Source organism: Aricia agestis, chromosome 8 (assembly GCF_905147365.1).
Source record: "Aricia agestis chromosome 8, ilAriAges1.1, whole genome shotgun sequence".
NCBI classification, from domain to species: domain Eukaryota; kingdom Metazoa; phylum Arthropoda; class Insecta; order Lepidoptera; family Lycaenidae; genus Aricia; species Aricia agestis.
In genome coordinates, this window is record NC_056413.1 from 14,544,210 (window position 1) to 14,565,374 (window position 21,165).

The window sequence follows — 21,165 nt, forward strand, 5'->3', positions numbered from 1 at the left end:
CAAAGAGGAAGGGGCATTTCGTACCCACTAATGTAGCATGTTGAGACATATACTAAATGAAAGGGCTTGAAAAGTTGAACATTTTATTGTATAAGGAAAAATCTCTAAACCATGGGAGAAAAAAGTTAATGAGGGTAGAAGGTAAGAAAAGATCACAAAAAAACAGCCTGTATTATTGCATCAATTTAGTGTTGCTGGTAAGGAATAATTTCTAGAAAGTAATCGTATATGACAAACTTAAGAAAAGTGTTATATTTTAGTATATAATAATATATTGTTTCATATTTTGAAGAAATGTATGGGAAAACAATAAAACCTTAAAAATCTAACTCTTCCTGGATTTTACCGTACATTGTTACTTTGGAAAAAATATTTATAATAAGCAATACTAGCGAATGTTGCAATAAAACAGGGTGTTTTATTTTTTCCTAAGAAATAAAAAAACATCCTTTATTATTGCACCATGCGAAGGTATTGCTAATTATAAACAATTTATCCAGAGTGATAATTAACGAAAAAATCAGGCAAAGATTCGACATTCAGCATTTCATTGTTTTCTCATACACTTCTTTGAAATATGAAGCAATTTATTGAAATACAGTACTTTCCTTGAGATTACTTTTGAGAAATTATTCCTCACTAGCAACACTACAAATTAATTCAATAATACAGAATGCTATTTTTTCATTTTCGGAAAAAATAAAACATCCTGTATTATTGCGCCATTCGCTAGTATTGCTAATTATAAAACATTTCTCCAAAGTGATTATATACGATAAAATCCAGGAAAGGTTAGATTTTCAAGGTTTTATTCTTTCTCATACATTTCTTTAAATTATGAAAGAATATACTAAAATATAACACTTTTCTTAAGTTTGTCATATACGATTACTTTCTAGAAATGATTCCTTACCAGCAACACTATAAATTGATGCAATATTAATACAGGGTGTTTTTTTGTGATTTTTTCTTACATTCTACCCTCATTAACTTTTTTCTCCCATGGTTTAGAGATTTTTCGTCATACAATAAAATGTTCAACTTTTCAAGCCCTTTCCTTTGATATATGTCTCAACGTGCCACAGCTTGGGTATGGGTCCCATACAAAAATGCCCCTTCTTCTTTGGCACAATTGTGTCCGTAGTACAAATACAATAGGTCCCTGATATAATATTACTTTAAGGGCCTGTTTCGCCACTTTCTGATAAAGTGAAGAATAGGCTATTCATAGCTTTTTTGACAGATTCTCCATACTTCATCTGTCAAGTTAAGTGGTGGATAGCCTATTCGGCACTTATCAGTAATCATTAAGTGGTGAAACAGGCCCAGGCAGTACAAATAATGAGCATGGATTAATAAATAAAAAATTATGTACTTAATAGCAATATATTATCTAAATCTAAAACAAATTCATTTAAAAATGAAATACAAATAAATATCAGTCATTGATCATACCAACTTCGGTTGCTGCTTTAAAGCTGTGATGTCTAGGAATTTCGGTAGCTCTGGTTTATAAGCTTGAGGACCTGAAAAGATTAGGAAAAAATTAACTTGCATATCCTTAAGTAAATACTGATGAAAAAACTAAGTGCAACAAATAAATGTTTATTTAGCCTCCAAAACTGTTAATTGAGCTGATCGCACATTTGTCATTGCCGTACGCGTCGAACGCACCGCATAGTACACGAAATGCGGCGCGTACGTTGCGGACGAATGTGGTAGGTTTCACATAATTTCATATATTATAACGAATTCTTAAAGGGGTGACAGACGTGCGAGTAAGTACGCGGACTTATCGCTCGACGATCTTAATCGCCTGTGTGTCACCTAAAAACCGCGTACTTAAAGATTGCCGCGCAAGTTCGCTGTCTTGGATTTTTACTCGTAGCTCGTCTCAGCTCGTACGTCTGGCAAGAAGTCATGGTAATCCAGCGTGAGCCATTCTCGTGTGTCACCGACGTCGAGCCAAGTAAGTTCGCGAATTTAAGACCAGCGTGCTTAAATTTCGTACGTCTATCACCGACGCGAGCCGAGTAAGTTCGCGAACTTAAAACCCGCGTGCTTTAAATTCGTACGTCTATCAGGCCTTTAAAATGCGACGCGTGCTGTGAGTACGGCGCGTGCTGATAAATGTGCAATCACCTTTAGATTATTTTATTTTAGTGGTTTAGAATTAAAAAAAAACCTATCAGAATATTACAAATAATTAGTTAACTTATTACCTTGCAAAAGCTTATGTTTCTCCATATAATTTCTCGTGGCATATGACATTTCATTTGGACCATTCGTCAAAGGTTTTGGAGAAGGTGACTTCGTAAAAACTGGCCGGCTCTTCAAATATTTGGCAGCAAGTTGGTTCATTTTCATACTCGTATCTGTTAGAGCGGCATTCAGGTTCTGTTGTTGCATCCCAAGAGGATCATCACCAAATGTAACCCTGGAATTGGAATTGTAAATATAAAGGTACCCTATTCAGTAAGTAACTTGTGTAAAGTAATATTTTAGTCCATAATTGTTGTCACGGTGTGTCGGTGAACCGCCAAGTAAACTACAACCTACAACCGCCAAGTCGCTGATTACCTATCTCGATTCAGATTGCTGTGAATTGATCCTTAATCTTGTTATGCGAAATCAAACATCTACATTAGCGGTCCCCCGACACACCTTGACAACAATTATGGACTAAAATATTACTTAACTTACTTAACAAGTTAGGAATTATTTGAACTTAAAGATAGTAAATATTATTTCATTACTTTTTAAAGTTGTTTTGGCGGGGTTTTTTTAAATTTCTTAATTTAATTTTATTTTATACTTTTTAAACTTGTGTTGGTTACAGTGCCTTTCATGAACCAGATAAACCCTGATTGTCCAGCACTGAGCAGGCTCATGATGATGAATTATAGCTAAGGACACTCTCGATCATGTCAGCTTTCAAACAAAAAAAACTAGATCAAAATCGGTCCACCCGTTTGGATGCTACAATGCCACGGACAGATACACACACAGACAAACAGACAGACAGACAGACAGACACGTCAAACTTATGACACCCCTCTTTTTTGTCGGGGGTTAAAAACTAACAGATTCCTTGCCATAAACTAATTTCCACGTAGACGAAAATGTGGGTGGACAATAATATACTTATTAATAACAAGCAATAAAAAAATCTCCATTTTTTACTACCTATCAAATCATTCAGTATTTATGTAGTCACAGTATTTATGTGCTTTCATTATATTATTAACAAGCTTTTGCCCACAACTTCGCTCGCGTTAAGGAGTATGATTATATATACAAATTTTCATCCCCTATTTTAACCCTTTGGGGTTGGAATTTATCAAAATCCTTTCTTTGCGGTTGCCTATGTCATAATATCTACCTGCATGCAAAATTTCAGCCTGATCCGTCCAGTGGTTTGGGCACTTTGAGTTTTATATATATACTATAGATTATCCCCTTACTAATAAAAATACATAGTTACATAATGCATGCATGAGTTTTATCATTGCCTGTTGGAAAAGACTCTTGATAGAACAAAAACAAAACATTGTACAGGATATACTTTGTATTTACTATTTTTATTACTTAGGGGGGTTAATCTTTAATGCATGCACCATGCTAAAAGACAATTGCTCATACCTCTTAGCAACACTAACATTTGTCTTGTCAATCTGCATTTGCAGACACTTCTGTCTTGTGTTTCTGAACAATGCACTCGCCGAAGACGGCATGTCAGATTCATGTAGTAAGCCATTGACATGAGTCTAAAAATTTAAAAAAGAAAGATTAGAATATCTTGTTAAATCTTGTTTACAAGCAATTAAAATTTAAGATTGTGAAGTAGTAACATCTTGAATACCATTGTGTTAATTTAAATATTACTTTAACAACAGAAATGAGAAAAAATACTTCTCTTTTTTGTTGGGGGTTAAAAACTTATGTCGCTATTATGTATCTTGTATGCCTTACCATGACTTGGTTATAATATGTCCAACCAACATTTGAATGTTCGTCGCTGCCTGAATCTGAGCTGAAAAATAATTTTATAAGTACCATATAAAATTAATAATATAATTGGCAATGAAAATGATCTTAAGTGAAATCTTGAACATAAAAAAAACTTACTCGCTATAGTCCCTAACATCTAAATAGAGGCTTTGTTCTGGTGACATGTTGGGAGTAGTCGCATTGTCTACTTGTACATTGTACAAACTTAATTCATTATATGTTTTATTGTCATCACACACACCACATTCTGTATCCTTCGTCGCATTTTTACTACCCTCTTCAACATCTACACCTTTTGCCTTCATTTCGTTTCTAGTTGGTATACCATCCAAAAAATTCATATCCTTTGGTTGAGTTTTCGATACAACTTCTTTGATGCTTATTTGAGATCTGTTGCATTGGATTTGTGCTTCATTTTGTACTATTTCCTTGTTAATGATTGTAGATGTACGGACCATTTCGAAACTAGTCATTACACCAATTGACATCTTTTGTTCCTCCACAGCTTGTAGTGCCACATGAGATGTTATGTACTGAGTGACAGGTTTCGTTTCTTGTTTTTCAGTAATTAACTTATCAACTTTTTGCTGCAACATTTGTAGTTGCTCATTCTGCATTTTGATGATTTTAAACAAATCTGATACTGTCGGCTCTCTTTTGACGTTGTCATCAAGACTGTTGATTGAGGAGCACTCTTTGTTTGCTTGGTCTAATTTCTCTACAGCCCAATTTCGTTTGTCTACAAAGTTATCTTTTGATGGTGACTTTGGTGGAATTTGGCTACAGCAAGTTTGTTTCTGACAAAGACATGGTGGGCTGTGGTATTTAACCATGTTTGGTGGACAACATGGACTAACATTTTGAACACATTGATTTCTATACAACCTCGGTGGAGTTGAAGACTGCCTACAACTTTGATGTTGCAATTGGCAACAGTTCACTATTTGGTTTTGATTATATGAAAGAGCCTTTTTCTCGCGAGGAATCTGAGATTCATGCCTTAATTTATTAATTAACTCCATTTTCTTGGTCTGTGGTGAATTCTCCTTATTCAAACTGAGCTTATTAAGATGGCTATAAAAATTGTCTTGGGAATTAATTTTGTTTAAATTTTCTTTCCTCAAAAAGAAGTCATCAGTCTTATTTAAAACATTGGGAATAAATCCTTCATTAGTATTATCACTAAATTGTTTATTTACTTCACTAAGTGGCTTTCTAGAACTCATTTTTTGCTGCACTAGATGTGGTGTATGCGACATGTTATGATTCCTTGAGTTTGAAGCATCAAGGATGCTAAGTTCTAAGTCACTGGTGGGTGCTATACTACTTTTTAATTCGGTAACATTATCCACTTGCATTTTGCACACATTAGGAAACGGTGAGGAGTTTCCATACTCATACCTGTGAACTGGATCAGAGTTGTATGGCACAACTCGAAAGTTCTCACACGCAGGTAAACTCGGCGCAGAGCTTACTTGCCTTTCAATGAAGGGCCGAGGAAAATGACACTCGGTTTCATTCATTTCCAAAATTTTATACGACTTTAAAGGAGACTCGAAGCGTACTTTCTTCATGTGAAATACGAAAGTATTTTTGTAGGTGTAAATCACCAATCGCAAAACTCATGTGTTATGCACATTACAACATTAACAATCATCTAGTATAAAGACACAAAATAGTAAATACCAACGAATATGAAAAATACCACTAAAATTCGTTATAAAACTTTGTTTCAAATTTTTGAAATTAAAATGGTTTGACCTTTTGGTTTTGACAGATGTTTTGACAACTGACAGCTTTTTTTTCTTATAATGGCACTTCGGCTATATCATAACCATGGCCAGTGTCGAGTTTAATATATTATAGCGGGAAAACAATTATATTCTTTATTAATACAATTTTTTCTTTATCATCAGATCAGTCAGGTCTAAAGTCTAGTCAATGTCCTAACAGTCAAGAAATTAAGTCGGTCGTTTCGGTGGTGGTACGGTGGTGGCTTTACTGAAACTTTCGATGGAGTTTTGGAGGAAACACAAAAGAGCATGTTTCTGGATATTACATCACTTTCTTACACTTGTGCACGATAACGAATACCTATCTAATAGTTAATAATAATATCCTACCAATATTACACATTAAAAACCCATATACAATTTTAGGAAAATAATACAAAATCACAACATCACTCTTTCACATTCCCGGCAAAACTCCAAATAACAGCTTAAAAAAATATTGACATTTTCTTTTTTTTTAACATAAAAAAATATTTTTATAACGGCTCAGCCGCACCTGCGTCTATCATCCGAAGCTCGCAGATCGTCCAATAGTATCGGTTTTACCGCGAAGCACTACGCATATGCGGCCGCGGCATACGTTATTATTTATTAACCAAGTCCCTACATTGAAAAACATGTTCAACCTTTGTATAATATATTTTGTGCCTACATATTATTGTTTAATTTAAATTAAGTTATAAATTATAATATAGTTAACAAATTATTATTTGTCACTCATGGTTGCAACTTGCATCATCTAGGTCTCATCATCTAGGATTCTAGGCCGCGGCACCATTCCCAATTTGTACAGGAATGACTAAACATCAACTTTATATAAATAGTCACCTTTTTGTAATTAGGAATACACTTCGCTGACCCAATTTCACCAACCTCTGCTTGTTAAATCCTAACAAGGCATTACTTAACGGACCTTAGAAAATTAAACAGACTGTTAATACGACATGTTTGCTGCAATGTGTCACTTTCTTCCATAGTAGTATAATCATAGTATAATAGTAGATAATGCGACCAAATTAAAATATCACTGATCGCGTACATTTGTTACGCTATAATAGTTCTTCTTAATTTACCAGGTTAATAATTGTTATCTGTCAAAGCTGAAAACATGAATCATAATACAAACTTTTATTTACTTATTTCGGTTTGGTAATTTTGGTACAAGTTAGTATATTTGCAATGTCAAGGAAAATCCGAAGGCTGAATTTTTGACAAAGTGAAAATAAGTAATTATTCATAACTATGAAAATAATTAATAATAAGGACGTAGCGGAAACATGACGGAAAGACTCAAAAGTCAAAACAGATTCTTTTATTGATATTGCATATTATTGTCTTTGAAAGTTGTTATTTTGACTCATATAACAGCCTTTTAAATATTTAACGGACCTCCATAGCAGGAATTAAATTTAACACCGTGTTAGGTGATTTAACATGACATTAGGGCATGGTGGAACGCTCGATAGCTCTAACAGGTCGTTAACTGATTTAACAAACCATTATTTATTTAACATTGCTTGATGAAACTGGGTCTTAAAGCTCGCAAAATTGTAACTCACCTACAATAAACGGTCACGGTAAGTCAGTCTTTAAATAATTCCTATTACCTCCACACTGGTAGGTAAATATTATATTCTCAGACTGAATAGTTTGAGATCTGCATAGTATGCAGATCATCAGTAATCAGTCTATGCAATGCATCGTGAGTGCACGATCTGATATTATAAACCACTACGAATAATAAAACTAAGGAAGAGTAACTCCGTCAAAAAAAGTGCACCAAAAGGCTACAAAATGCATAAACTTATAATATACTGATGAAAATTAGGTACAGTCTGTCAAAAAAGTCATGAAAATAATAAGTGGCAACATCGTAGTGTCATCTCTTTCAAATCAATCTAAGAAAAAAGGGATGACACTACGATGTTGCCACTTTTTAATTTAATGACTTTTTTGACTACTTTGTATGTGGCAAACATAAAGTACACCCCCGGTGTCAATGCCAAATGCCAACAAAAAAATATGTCAAAGTCAAAATAGGATCAATTTGAAATTTCAGAATTCTCAGATTATTTTGATTTTAATATATAATTTACTTTTATCGATACAATTATATTATAAAACACATTTCAATAACAAGAGTTAATCCCCACATTCGTTTTATAAAATGAACAAGGAACTGCTTAAAACATTTAAAACTTTATCTATATCCTGTAGATTTAAAGGTTATAGACATCCAGGTGCAGTTATTTATCCCGGAGGCATCAAATACTACCCCAGGTAATAAATATTATTACAGTATTCTCTCCTTGACGGTCTCGTACGCAAACAAAGAAAGAGGTTTTATAATTATTATTAGTAGTATCTCCTGGAAATCTTGTTTCACTTGTAAAAAAAAAATTTCAGGTTTCCAAATGAGAAAGAACAAGAAATAACGAATCCCTCGAAACTTTTTAGAGTAGAACGAATAAAACCAGTAAAGGGCACACCTTGGTTTTACACCAAAATATTAAGACACCTTAAAATTGATGAAGATGTAAGTATTTTTCACTTTTACCATGTCATTGTGTGTTCCTTTTTAATTGAATTAAAATTTTATTACCATTTTAGGCTCGCGTAACTATTGTTAAAAATACACCAGACACCAATGCAAAATTATGGAAGATAAAACACTTGATAAAAATTACACCAATTACATTCCCTTATGGGGAACCAACTGCAGAAGACATCAATCATACAATTCTTAAAGAGAATGGGACATGTTTAGTGACTAAAACTTTACAACCACACCCAGAGCAAGTTAAAGCCTTGGAGGCATTTGAATCTGATCCCAAAAAAATGGATTCAACAACAATTAAAAAGGACTCCAGGCGGAAGTGGGATGTTCCATTTGGTGGAGGATTCTAATTTAACGATTGTTGTAGTTTTTAGTTTAATTAAATAAACAATGTAATATAAAGATTTATTCTTTTTAAAAGTAATTTTCCCATTTTGTTATTAACTTTATGATTCTATTAATCCTTCGATCGTGGTTTCTAGGAAATCTGTTATTCTATTGTGTCTCGCTCACTGGTGATGGGTTAATAAAACCCAACAAAATTTATGATAAACCCAAAAAATACCTTTGAGTGGAGAGGATTCATTGCTTGGAGTTTGTGTTTTGTAGGGTTCCATACCCAAAGGGTAAAAACGGGACCCTATTACTGAAACTTCAATGTCTGTCCGTCTGTCTCCAGGCTGTAACTCAAGAACCGCTATAGCCAAACTTCTAAAATTTTCATAGATTGTGTATTTCTATTGCCACTATAACAACAAATACTAAAAATAAAATAAATATTTAAGGGGGGCTCCCATACAACAAACTCGCACTTGGCCGATTTCTTTTTATAAACTTTGACTAGACTATTCAGATAATTTTTAATGAAACATAATAATGTAAAAGTAATTATTTTATTATATTATGTAAGTATCTATAAAATAAATAAGATTATTCATCTTCTGGATCAGTTTTCCTTTTGTACAGTAAGATGTTTAAATATTCAGGTGTTTTGAAATAGTTGTCTAACAATATTCCATGTTTTTTACCAAGGCCGTATCTTGCATCTCCCCAAGTTACAACATAAGTGGGGTTCAACTTTTCAAACTCGTTAAGATGAAATTTGTGTTTTTTAATTTGATTATGCCAATGACCATTGAATATGGCAACATAATTATCACCATCCTTGTACATTCTTACTACATATTTGGATAATAATACTTTGATGGCAGTATGAAATAAAAAGAAGGCTCCTAAATATATTCCTGCTTCTGTTATGTCACTGACTATCACAACGTTATCACCGACCACTACAGGATCGTTCATAGTCAGCGGGTCAAACATAAATGCGGCATAATAAAGCGAACCCAAAGCAACTGACACTGTTGAGAAGGTTAGATAAGATGATGTATATTTCAGTGTGCCTTCCATTGGCGCTTTATATATTAAATTCCAGCGACGTGACATCCCATCTCGTTGTCTATATCTTTCTTCGACTTCTGAAAATCTCTGTGTGTGGTGCGATATTAGTCTTATGTCGCGAAAATTTAGAAAATACTGATATTGAAGCGGTCTTAATATTCTAATCATGTACATATTGTAATGCTATTTTGTTTCACTTTAGAACTGATTGGATAAATTTTCAATCCTTGTAGTCTTAAATTTCATCCATTTATTAAGATTTTTCGCGGCTTATGCATTTATGTAATGCTAAAAAACCATTAACAATTTTTTTGAGGTTATAAATTTTGAAATAACCATCGAACATTTGACAATTGATAGAACTTGACAGAAGGAACAGCTGACTTGCTTTTTTTAATATTTTTTGTATGTACATACGTCAAAGATATTTTACTACTAGATAGTGAATGAGATAGTGTGATAGCGTGGCCCATAGACATAATATATACTGGCGTGGCCACTACAGTGCTTCTCGCTTCAACACTACTGTGTTGCTACTGTAAAGTATAGACAACTAGTGTCAAACTTAAAAAGTTAGATTGTCAAGTCTCTAGTCTGTAGTTGTCCTTCTATTGCAATGACATTTGGTATGTACAGAATATAGTTTTTCATCTTGCCTAACCGCTTACTTATTTTCCTATTAACTATTATACTACTTAACATGGTGTCAGAATAAGTATATAACGTGAAAAAAAAAAAAGGAATATATGTGAGAAAGTTGTAAAATGGCTACGAACGATACCGTATCCGGAATAAAGCCGCCTGCTAGCCTACAAATTGACTCGGACAAGTCGACGCCATGGAAAAAGTGGTTACAACAGTTCGAATGGTATGCAATTGCTATTCAACTCGATAAAAAACCAGCCGAAGTCCAGGCAGCTACATTTATGGCAGTAATAGGCCCAGACGCGATCGAAATCTACAACAGCTTCAATCTTAGCGACGCAAATAAAAATAACCTCAAAATTATAAAAGAAAGGTTTGGGGAATATTTCACACCTAAAACAAATATATCATTCGAGAGGTACATATTTTTCAAGATCGAACAAAACGAAGATGAACACTTTAACGAATTTTTAACCAGAATAAAAACTCAAGCAAGCAAATGTGAGTTTGACAATTTACTTGACGAAATGCTAAAAGACAAAATAGTATTTGGAATTAGATCAAATCAGATAAGAGAGAAATTGTTGACAGAAGACAAACTAAACTTGACAAAAGCTATAGCAATATGTAAAACTTGTGAAGAAGCCACAAAACAACTGGACGAGTTCGAAGGTAAAAATAAAGTCTTATCACTGAAAAACAAAAGTCTCAGAAATAAGCAAAATGAATATTTTGACTGCAAAAGATGCGGTACAAACCATAAAAGCAGAGAATGCCCAGCTTTTAATAAACCATGTGCAAAATGCAATAAAAATGGACATTTTGCCAAGATGTGCCATACACAAAAAAAATATCAGATTAAACAGAAAAATAGAGTGAATGCAGTAGAAGAAAGCTCAATTAGTTCTGAAGATGAGGTATACATATCAGCTATAAATGCTGGCGGAAATAAAGACTGGACAGAAAAGATACAAGTTGGTAATGTGCAATTTACAGCCAAACTAGATACAGGAGCACAATGCAATGTGTTACCGAGACACTTGATAGACAAAATAAAGGCAAAGCTAAAACCAAGCCGCACTAAAAATTTAATAAGCTACACTGAAGATAGACTGGCAGTTTTGGGTGAAGTGGAGCTATTGTGTACAATCAAAAATGAAGAAAGTAACATTACATTCAAAGTAGTACAAGAAAAAGTTATACCAATTCTAGGACTAGATACCTGTGAAAAATTGGAATTAATCGCTAGAGTCAAAACATTGAAGGAAAGTGAATGCGAAGATGATGTGTTCAACGGTTTAGGCTGTTATAAAGATTATGAGTATGATATTGATCTTATAGAGAACCCAAAACTCGAAATCATACCACCAAGACGTATTCCACATGCCATAAGAGATGAGGTGAAGCAAGAACTCGACAGAATGGTGAAGTTAGATGTCATAAAGCCACAGAAGGAGCCTACTCCTGCGGTGAGTCCTATTGTAATTGTCAGACAAAAAGGCAAATTAAGAATCTGTATAGACCCATCTGATATAAACAAAAACATTCTGAGACGTCACTTCCCACTTACTACTATAGAAGAAATTTCAGCTGATATTAAAGGTTCTAAGTTCTTTGCATTATTAGATTGTACAAAAGGATTCTGGCAAATAAAACTTTCCGAAAGAACACAAAAAATACTAACTTTTGCTACCCCATGGGGAAGATATTCTTACAAAAGACTCCCTTTTGGAGTGTCGTCAGCACCTGAAATATTTCAAGAAATATTAACTAATTTGCTCAGTAAATTCAAAAATGTCAGAGTGTCCATCGATGATATATTTATTCATTCAAAATCCAGAGAAGAACTCAACAAAACTGTTTGTGAAGTCATAAAAACATTGAAAGCAGCCGGTTTCAAACTGAATAAAGATAAGTGCATTTTTGAATCACAAAGAATTAAATTTTTAGGGCACATTGTTTCAGAAAATGGACTAGAAGCAGACCCTGAAAAAGTAAAAGCCATTCAAGAAATAAAAACACCAACAAATAAAACTGAGCTACAGAGACTACTAGGGATGATTACGTATCTAAACAAATTTATTCAAAACATGTCAGAATTGACAGATCCATTAAGAGATTTGCTACACAAGAATACAATCTTCACATGGGAAGCCCATCAAGAAGAAGCTCTGAACAAAATAAAACATGTTTTACAGAGTCCTCCAGTATTGAAACTATATGATGTTAACAAACCAGTAACACTAACTGTAGATGCAAGTTCAAGAAACCTTGGAGCAGCACTTCTTCAAGAAGGACAACCAATAGCCTATGGTGCAAGAGCGCTGACTAAAACAGAACAGAATTATCCACAGATTGAGAAAGAAGCACTTGCTATACTGTTCGGATGTAAGAAGTTTCATGAATATGTATATGGCAAAGAACTGACAGTGGAATCAGACCATAAGCCACTTGAGACAATCTTTAAAAAAAATATACAATCTGCTCCAGCGAGACTGCAACGCATAATATTCAATCTTGCACCATACTCGCCAAAGGTTATATTTAAAAAAGGAACAGAAATACCCTTAGCAGATCTCCTCAGTCGAGATTGCGATACATCTAATCTGAAATATGAACAAGAAGACAATTTGAAAATTGCAGTTATACTACCTATGTCATTAAACGCTAAAGAAGAGTTAATTACAGCTACTAAGGAAGATCCACACTTACAGTTACTTCTAAAAACAATAATACAAGGATTCCCAGAAAAAGTCAATGATCTGCCTACCGAACTACGACATTATTTTAACTTTAAAGAAGACTTAAGCTATCTCAACGGAATAATATTCAAAGGAAATAAAATAATAGTACCAAAATCACAGATTGCTAAAATGTTAAAGAATATTCATCAAGGACATCTAGGTATAAATAGCTGTTTAAGAAGAGCACGGCAATTTCTTTACTGGAAAGGACAATATGACGATGTCATAAGACTAGTTAAAACCTGCTCTGTCTGTGAACAAACTCAGAGAGATAACATTAAAGATATAGTACTAATTAAAAAGATCCCTACACTTCCATGGCAAATAGTTGCATCAGATTTATTTGAGTTAAAAGGAAAAACTTACCTAGTAATCTGTGACAGTTACTCTGGATTCTTAGATTTTCATCAGCTAAAAGGTCAGTCATCATATGAAGTAATTGAACAACTAAAAAGATGGTTTGCTGTGCATGGAGTGCCAGAAGAGCTGCAAACTGATAATGGAACACAATACTTGTCTCAAGAGTTCAAGATCTTTCAAAGAGAATGGAGATTTAATCATGTCACATCCAGTCCACATCACCATCAAGGCAATGGGCTCGCTGAAAAGGCAGTTCAAACAGCCAAGAATATGCTAAGAAAATGCAGCATTGACAAGTCGGATGTTCAACTAGCTTTGTTAAACTGGAGAAACACACCAAGAAATGATATTTTAGGTTCACCAAACCAACGATTATACAGCAGAATTACTAGATCTCCAATACCCACCCTTGACAAAAATTTAAAACCAAAAATAATACAAGGAGTTACAGCCGAACTGAAACGACTAAGAGAGGAACAAACCCGATACAGTAATAAGCATACCAAACAGCCAGATACTATAGAAGTTAATGACAAAGTCCGACATAAAGTCTCTCATCGTCACTGGGAAGGGGCCACTGTGGTGAGTAAGCCTGAAGGTCTACCAAGATCTGTAATCATTGAAACAGACAAAGGACAAATACTAAGAAGAAATTTAAGCCACCTGCATAAGACACAAGCAGACATACCCAGCAACAGAGTAGTAATACCTGAAACCGTCCATGCTGATGAACCAGCTTTACAACAGGCCCCAGCACAAGAACAATTACCACCAATCACTAGCTCACCCCCAGCATCAACAAGTTCTATAATGAATAACCCTGATCATACAAATAATTCAAATTTGCCTCAACCAGTGATTGCACCAAGAATGTCAAGATTTGGTAGAATCATCAAGCCAATAAATAAACTTAATATTTAATTATAATCATAGCACCTAAGTTTATAATTACTAGTTCATTATGTAAGATACATATGGTATCTAGTTGGGCTGTGCAATTTATTCTATTATTACTGTTACTATGTTAGTAAACTAATTATAATTTTTGTCTGCATAGAAAGGGAGATGTAAAGTATAGACAACTAGTGTCAAACTTAAAAAGTTAGATTGTCAAGTCTCTAGTCTGTAGTTGTCCTTCTATTGCAATGACATTTGGTATGTACAGAATATAGTTTTTCATCTTGCCTAACCGCTTACTTATTTTCCTAATAACTATTATACTACTTAACAGCTACCTTAAAAATATTTCCCTAAGTCTCGGGTAAATTCTGCCGATAATTCAAAATAATTCATGAAATTTTTATTCAATTAAATGTTCGAAAAAGATTTAAAATATTGCATGTCTCGTGATGGTCGAGACTCGAGACGTTTTTAGTTAGAGTTGACTAACTAAAAAGTATATGTGATACTGAATGTACTGTAACTTCTTGTTGAAAATTCATGTTTCACAGTAATAATATACACTTTTTATGCACTTATTCCATCATCATCATAAGCCATCAGGTGATGATTTTATCGATCACTTTTGTGTGTGTTTGGCAAAGTCCGACTTGCACTTGACCGATTATTTCTTAGATTGATTTGAAAGGGATGACACTACGATGTTGCCACTTTTTAATTTCTTCACTTTCTTGACAGAGACAGACTATGACATATACAAAGATTGTAATAGGTAGGTACTTTACATAGATTAGATTGTTTCTTGTAATGTCGTAAATTAAACACACAATATAACTACATCATAATCATTTCAAATTTTCTAAACTACATAATATATATAAATCATAATATTTACAAAGTGTTTTTAAACTGTATTTAATATAAAGTATCAAAATCTTTTATAGTGACTGGATACAGTGTGACCATAAGAGGCCACACCGGAAACAAGTGGCGACTCTATTAATGTCGTGACTTTTTTGATGGGCTATACAGCTGCTTACTTACAGTGTCATCGATACTATCGCCGGAAAATGACCTACGATCTAAATCACTTGCCCGTGGTTCTAGGGACTTCTTTAATTCAGCGACTTCCTTAACTAATTTTTCTAACATACGATTATGATAACGTTTTGTCAGGACGGGAACAACGACGTCAATGAGTCAAGCCCGTGCGCAAGCAATCTTGCTGCTGCCGGTGGTGGTGGGGGGAGAGGCGGGTTCCAGAGAGGAGAATCGACGCGATTGGACGAAGTAACGTACGAGAAAGGGACGGAACAGTGGCATCTCTCTCTCATTTATATATTATATATTAGGCTTCAAATTTACGGTCAAGTTATTTAATAACTCTTTTAAATGCTCCTTTTTCACTTTAACACAAAAAACAATTAAAAATCACAGGAACACAGTTGCCAAACAAAAAACCCGGCCATACCGAAGGGACAAAAAAAAGTCATGCGTCTCTTTTATACAGTAGTTAATTTGTATTGAGCTATCACTTTCTAACAATTCGTGACGTCATCGCTATTCATCTAGAAGTAAAATATCTTTGATGTACGTTGTCTCACTAAAAAGGCCCATTCACGGCAGGACTGCACGGCAGTCCTGCCGTGAATGGGCCTGATGATTTCCGGCCGGCAACACCGAGTGTGAACCAATCAGTGAGGCCCATTCACTGCAGGACTGCCGTGCAGTCCTGCCGTGAATGGGCCCTTTAACATAAATCTTCCCTTACTGCCGATCCACACTCGCGCGCGACAGTGCGCCGCGAATCGCGGCGCGCATCGCGCCGCGGATCGCGCATTCTGCCAAATTTACTGATCCACACTCGCAAAGTTCGCGACATGTTCGCAATGTTGCCACTTTTTAATTTCTTCACTTTCTTGACGCACTATAGTTTGCGCCCTTGAGCCAAATTTATCTTACTTTATATTATAAACTAGATGTCCCATGCGGCTTCGCTCGCGTAAATTATTAGGAATTTTACGGAAATCGTACATTTTTTCGCAACAAAATAGCTTATCTCTCTTCACGTAGTTTACTCTATATCTGTGCCAAATAACATACAAAATTGCTTTAGTTGTTCGTGAGATAAACCCTTGCTAATAATTTTCCGTTTTAACCACATTTCCTCTGTTTCTTCTATCCTAATAGTTTGCGTGATAAAATAGCCTATAGCCTTCTTTGATAAATGAGCTATCTAACACTAAAATATTTTTTTATCGGACCAGTAATTCCTATGATTAACGTGTTCAATCAAACAAATAAATATTTTTTAAATCGCTTGACAAAATCGAATATTGATCTAAATGACTATGAAAAGTACCAATGGGTCTTAATAGGCTCATAATCATGGGATGCATATAACTTATGCATCCCATGATTATGAGCCTATTAAGACCCATTGGTACATATAGGGTAGTGATGATGAATGTAATTTGCATAGTAGCATATGCTTTCCGTTCTTAAAGCAATGCAAAGGAGTTCTCTCAGCACCTTCCCAATCTAATCATGGTATACCTTGGTGCAAAATCTTACTTGTTGATTGCATATGCTTAGACTACTTCCCACGAAACCGAAGTCACCACAAATGTTTCCATATAAATTTTAAGGAGTTCCCTCGATTAGTCATGGCTCCCAGCATCAGATCACCACTTTTGTGAATATAATACCAAATTGGGATGATACCCTATATACCAAAAGAAAAATTTTGAAAATCGGTTAACAAACGGCGGAGTTATCGTTGAACATAAGAAAACGAACATAACACCTCCCCATTTTGAAAGTCGGTTAAAATTATAGCCTATGTGTTATTCTGATGTATAAGCTATATTATTGTAAAGTTTTATTAAAATCCATTCAGTAGTTTTTGCGTGAAAGAGTAACAAACATCCATACATCCATACATCCACACATCCACATATCCATACATCCATACATCTATATATCGAAACAAACTTTCGCCTTTATAATATTAGTAGGAAGTAGGATAAAGTATATAAAGTAATAAAGTATAAAGTAGGATTAATTATATTCTATTCACTAAACAATGCTGGCATATCTTGTATGGCAAAAGCCCTTATTAAAATAAAGATTTAAAAAAAATCTCTTTGTCGCGGGACAGAAAACCGACAACAATCGGGGAACGGGCCGCAAAGTGCGAAACATATGCGAATCGGATCTCTCACTCATGCTTCGCAGGTATTTCGCGGCGTCGCGCACGGTTCGCGCGCGAGGGGCAAAGAGAATGTCATATACTACGTAACACGCGAGTGGGGATGCGGTCGGGGAACCAGCCGCGAAGTGCGAAAAGTATGCGAACCGGATCCACACTCACGTTTCGCAGAAATTCCGCGTCGTCGCGCTCGATTCGCGCGCGAGTGGGGATGGGGCCTTACGCCTCTAGTCCACAGACGCAGTTCGCCACGAAATCGCGACGAAACAAATGCGAAACGATTTCTGTCTCATCTGCCACACGACAATGCGTTAAATTGCATCTCGCTCTATCCCTGTTTCGCATTGGTTTCGCAGACCGCAGTTCGCAGCGTCGTCGCGTCGGTACTCGCCCGTCGGTAGCTCCTTGTGAGTATATTATTCGTTGGTCGGTGGACTAGACAAGTTGCACCGTTGGCCGTGCTCGTATTAAAAAGACTTTATGGTCCAGTCAACATGGGTAAGAATCTCGGAATTCGAGATACCCAGCTGCAAGTCTTTTTCAAATTATCGGTTTCGGTTTTGAAAAAAATGCATTGCATAATTTCAATCTACTTTTTACCAAATTAAATAGAAGTCTTTGTTATTTACAGTCTACTTTGCTGTATAATAAATTATTTTAATCGACAATGGGTTTTTTGGGCATAGTCCTTTAAAGAGTTGCGTACACCCACCGTACACCCTACCATAATATGTAGGTCTTGAGACATTTAGGGTGTTAATATACAAATATTTACAGACTTAGGTACAGCTGGGTATCTCGAATTCCGAGATTCTTACCTAATTTAAGCCTAAGTTGACTGGACCATGGGTTTTGAGACATTTAGGATGTCAAATTATACAGACTTATTATAAGTCTGTCAACAAAGTGAAGAAATTAAAAAGTGGCAACATCGTAGTGTCATCCCTTTCAAATCAATCTAAGAAGAAAAGGGTACCTATCTCGAATTCCGAGGTGAACTTACTATACTGATTGGACTATTAGTTTACTTGGAATCTCTATTTAAAAATATTGGATGATCGTTTGATGGCATTGGATAAGCGCTTGCGCTAGATCAGCGGTATAGTCTGTTAAAAAGTGAAGAAATTAAAAAGTGGGAACATCGTAGTTAGTGTCATCCCTTTTTTCTTAGATTGATTTGAAAGGGATGACACTACGATGTTGCCACTTTTTAATTTCTTCACTTTTTTGACAGTCTATTTAGGTTTCAAAATGACAACGACGGTATTAGGTGCGAAAACATACTCGAAAAACTTTGGAGCATTTTATCGAATAGTTATCGCTGCCGACTGTCGCATATTGTGAAAATACTGTAGTAGTAAGCGTTTTATTAGTGAATTACTATAATTTCGTTTCTGAGTTTGTTAAATATTAATTGGTCAATGAAATAAAATTTTTGTATATTTTATAAAGTTTACTAAAACAATTAAGTGTTTGTGATACGTAAAATACACTATGTTTTCGCTTTTCATACAACTCATAGAAAATACAATATTATAATAATAGAGATCATACATCTACAGGGTGTAACAAAAATAAGTGATAATACTTTGTGGTGTGTACGTGTTCCTTGTAGAGAATTCACTGTGAAAGTAGCAGCGCTGAAAGACTAAATTATTTTTCACTTTTGTATGAGAAAAGTATTATATTATTATCACTTATTTTTGTTACACTCTGTAGAAGCACATAACAGTCTTAGGTTGGGTTGCACCAACTAACTTTAACTATAACTTTAACTACAATGCAAAATGTCAAATCTTTGATTAAAGTTAAAAATGGACGCCATCAAGACGCCATATTTAACCAACACGATAGAGCTCGACAAGGTTTTAAATGCACGTGGCGAAAAAAAGGAACTAACGCTGTCATCATACAAAAACGCCACTTTTGACAGTTCTCCCTTACCAGCAGCGCCCCCGCCCACGTTCATTTATAACCTATTTGGACCAGTTGCCATCTGTCGATTTCTCCGGTCAAAGTTAAGGTTAAGGGAGTGCTTCTGCTGCCGGCGCCGGTTACCGAAATGACTGCCGACGGCGAGGCGCCGTTTTCCGAAGTCTCGCGATGTTTTCCGAATAGGCTTCCGGCGCCTATTCGGCAAACATCGCTTGTCAAATGACAGAATAATGATCAAAGACATTAGTCTTTAGCTAAAGGACTTAAGTTCAAATGTGAGGATGCATATTTTAATGATAGTGATGATAATGATGATAAATGTGATCTGCATAGTAGCATAATATTGCTTCTTTAAACAACGCTGAAACTCTCTAAAATGTATAAGGAGTTCTATTCAGTACTTTCGGAAGTATATTTACTACGGGGTATACTGTGGCGCAAAATCTTACTTTTTGGTAGCTGAAAAAAGGTAGTAAGGCTAAGGCAGGTAGATGAAAATGAATCACAAAAACTGAATTAACCACAGCCGAATATACAACCTTCACCTTTGGAAGTCGGTTAAGAAGTCGAATATTTGAGATTATAATTATTTCTTTTTAAAATTTGTTTACGGGCACTGGAACCTAGCCGTTTACGCATTTTCACCGGTTCCCATTTTGAGTGCCAGCGCCGGCAGCAGTTGTTTTATATCTCGGCTGCCGGCAGTATACCGCCGGTTCCCATTACTGATATTTTTGGGAGGCTACGCCGGCAGCGGAGGCACTCCCTAAGGTTATAGTTAAATTTAGCCTTAACTAACTTTAACCACGCCTCTGGTGCAACCCAACCTTAAAAGATAAAACAAACATTATATAACGAATTAAAACCATCTCTGTCGAGACAAATCCGAAAGTTGCAAATTAAATTTATTAAGTAATACAACAAGAAATAAAACTTTTTATTTAAGATTTGGATAATATACCTATTACAAAATATACAACATAGTTACTTAAATACTTTGCAAATAACATTGAAAATAAAAGCTTTCTTTGCGATAAAAATGTGATTACTATGAATTTTTTAATTTTAATCACCCCTAAGTTCCTAAGCCTCTTACACAACTTTGAATTATTGGCACAATGTTTGATTATTCTATGTTCAACAATTATATAATATTGTTTTTTTTGTTTACATGAATATTATCATGTTATTTTTAAAACTCCTATGGATTGTGCTACGGCCTACAGAGTACTTTTGCTTACTCGAGATGTTAGATCGGTTTCCCGACTGGAAACGAGGTTAATGTCATAGTAAAAGGAGGGGAAGTAAGTTATCTTCATACAAAGCTGCAAAGGCATCGCCGCGGCTTTTATGTGTGCGCCACGTATGGCACACAACAAAATCTCGGCGGTACCAGCCTAGGAAAATTGGCCGAGATTTTGTTGTGTGCCGTACATGGCGACGTATTGATACTATGGCGCACACATATAAGCCGCGCGCGGTGCCTTTGTATGAAGATAACTTACTTCCCCTCCTTTTACTATGTTTATGTCATCGGTATAAGTGTAATTCATATATTAATCCACTACTGATATCGGTTATCGCGCTATATTAAAACATCTTATCTCT

The 21,165-nt window shown here is 35.1% G+C and overlaps 4 protein-coding genes and 1 long non-coding RNA gene across 6 annotated transcripts; 2 read left to right on the forward strand and 3 right to left on the reverse strand.

The window, feature by feature from the left end:
- Positions 1-1,372: 1,372 nt before the first annotated feature.
- LOC121729736 lies at positions 1,373-5,722 on the reverse strand. Its single transcript, XM_042118343.1, has 5 exons — positions 4,129-5,722; positions 3,973-4,033; positions 3,643-3,767; positions 2,223-2,437; positions 1,373-1,526 (listed from the first exon to the last, which is right to left on the reverse strand). The coding sequence occupies exons 1-5, from the start codon at positions 5,583-5,585 to the stop codon at positions 1,450-1,452; spliced, it is 1,935 nt and encodes a 644-aa protein (XP_041974277.1). The 5' UTR covers positions 5,586-5,722; the 3' UTR covers positions 1,373-1,449.
- Positions 5,723-6,119: 397 nt separating this feature from the next.
- Positions 6,120-20,503, reverse strand: LOC121729464. The gene is made up of 3 exons (XR_006035974.1): positions 20,385-20,503; positions 19,348-19,355; positions 6,120-6,130 (listed from the first exon to the last, which is right to left on the reverse strand). It is a non-coding gene; the product is annotated as an uncharacterized LOC121729464 (long non-coding RNA).
- Positions 7,861-8,741, forward strand: LOC121729462 (39S ribosomal protein L30, mitochondrial). The gene is made up of 3 exons (XM_042117986.1): positions 7,861-8,084; positions 8,211-8,340; positions 8,415-8,741. The coding sequence occupies exons 1-3, from the start codon at positions 7,972-7,974 to the stop codon at positions 8,709-8,711; spliced, it is 540 nt and encodes a 179-aa protein (XP_041973920.1). The 5' UTR covers positions 7,861-7,971; the 3' UTR covers positions 8,712-8,741.
- On the reverse strand, positions 9,239-10,101 carry LOC121729460. The gene has a single exon (XM_042117983.1). It carries the CDS (start codon positions 9,934-9,936, stop codon positions 9,292-9,294), a length of 645 nt encoding a protein of 214 aa, XP_041973917.1. The 5' UTR covers positions 9,937-10,101; the 3' UTR covers positions 9,239-9,291.
- Positions 10,608-13,225, forward strand: LOC121729459. Of its 2 annotated transcripts, none has more exons than XM_042117981.1 (2): positions 10,608-11,876; positions 12,358-13,225. In XM_042117981.1, the coding sequence occupies exons 1-2, from the start codon at positions 10,689-10,691 to the stop codon at positions 12,382-12,384; spliced, it is 1,215 nt and encodes a 404-aa protein (XP_041973915.1). In that variant the 5' UTR covers positions 10,608-10,688; the 3' UTR covers positions 12,385-13,225. The 2 variants fall into 2 exon arrangements, with proteins under 2 accessions (XP_041973915.1, XP_041973916.1); XM_042117982.1 differs by having other exon boundaries at positions 12,373-13,225.
- Positions 20,504-21,165: the final 662 nt, after the last annotated feature.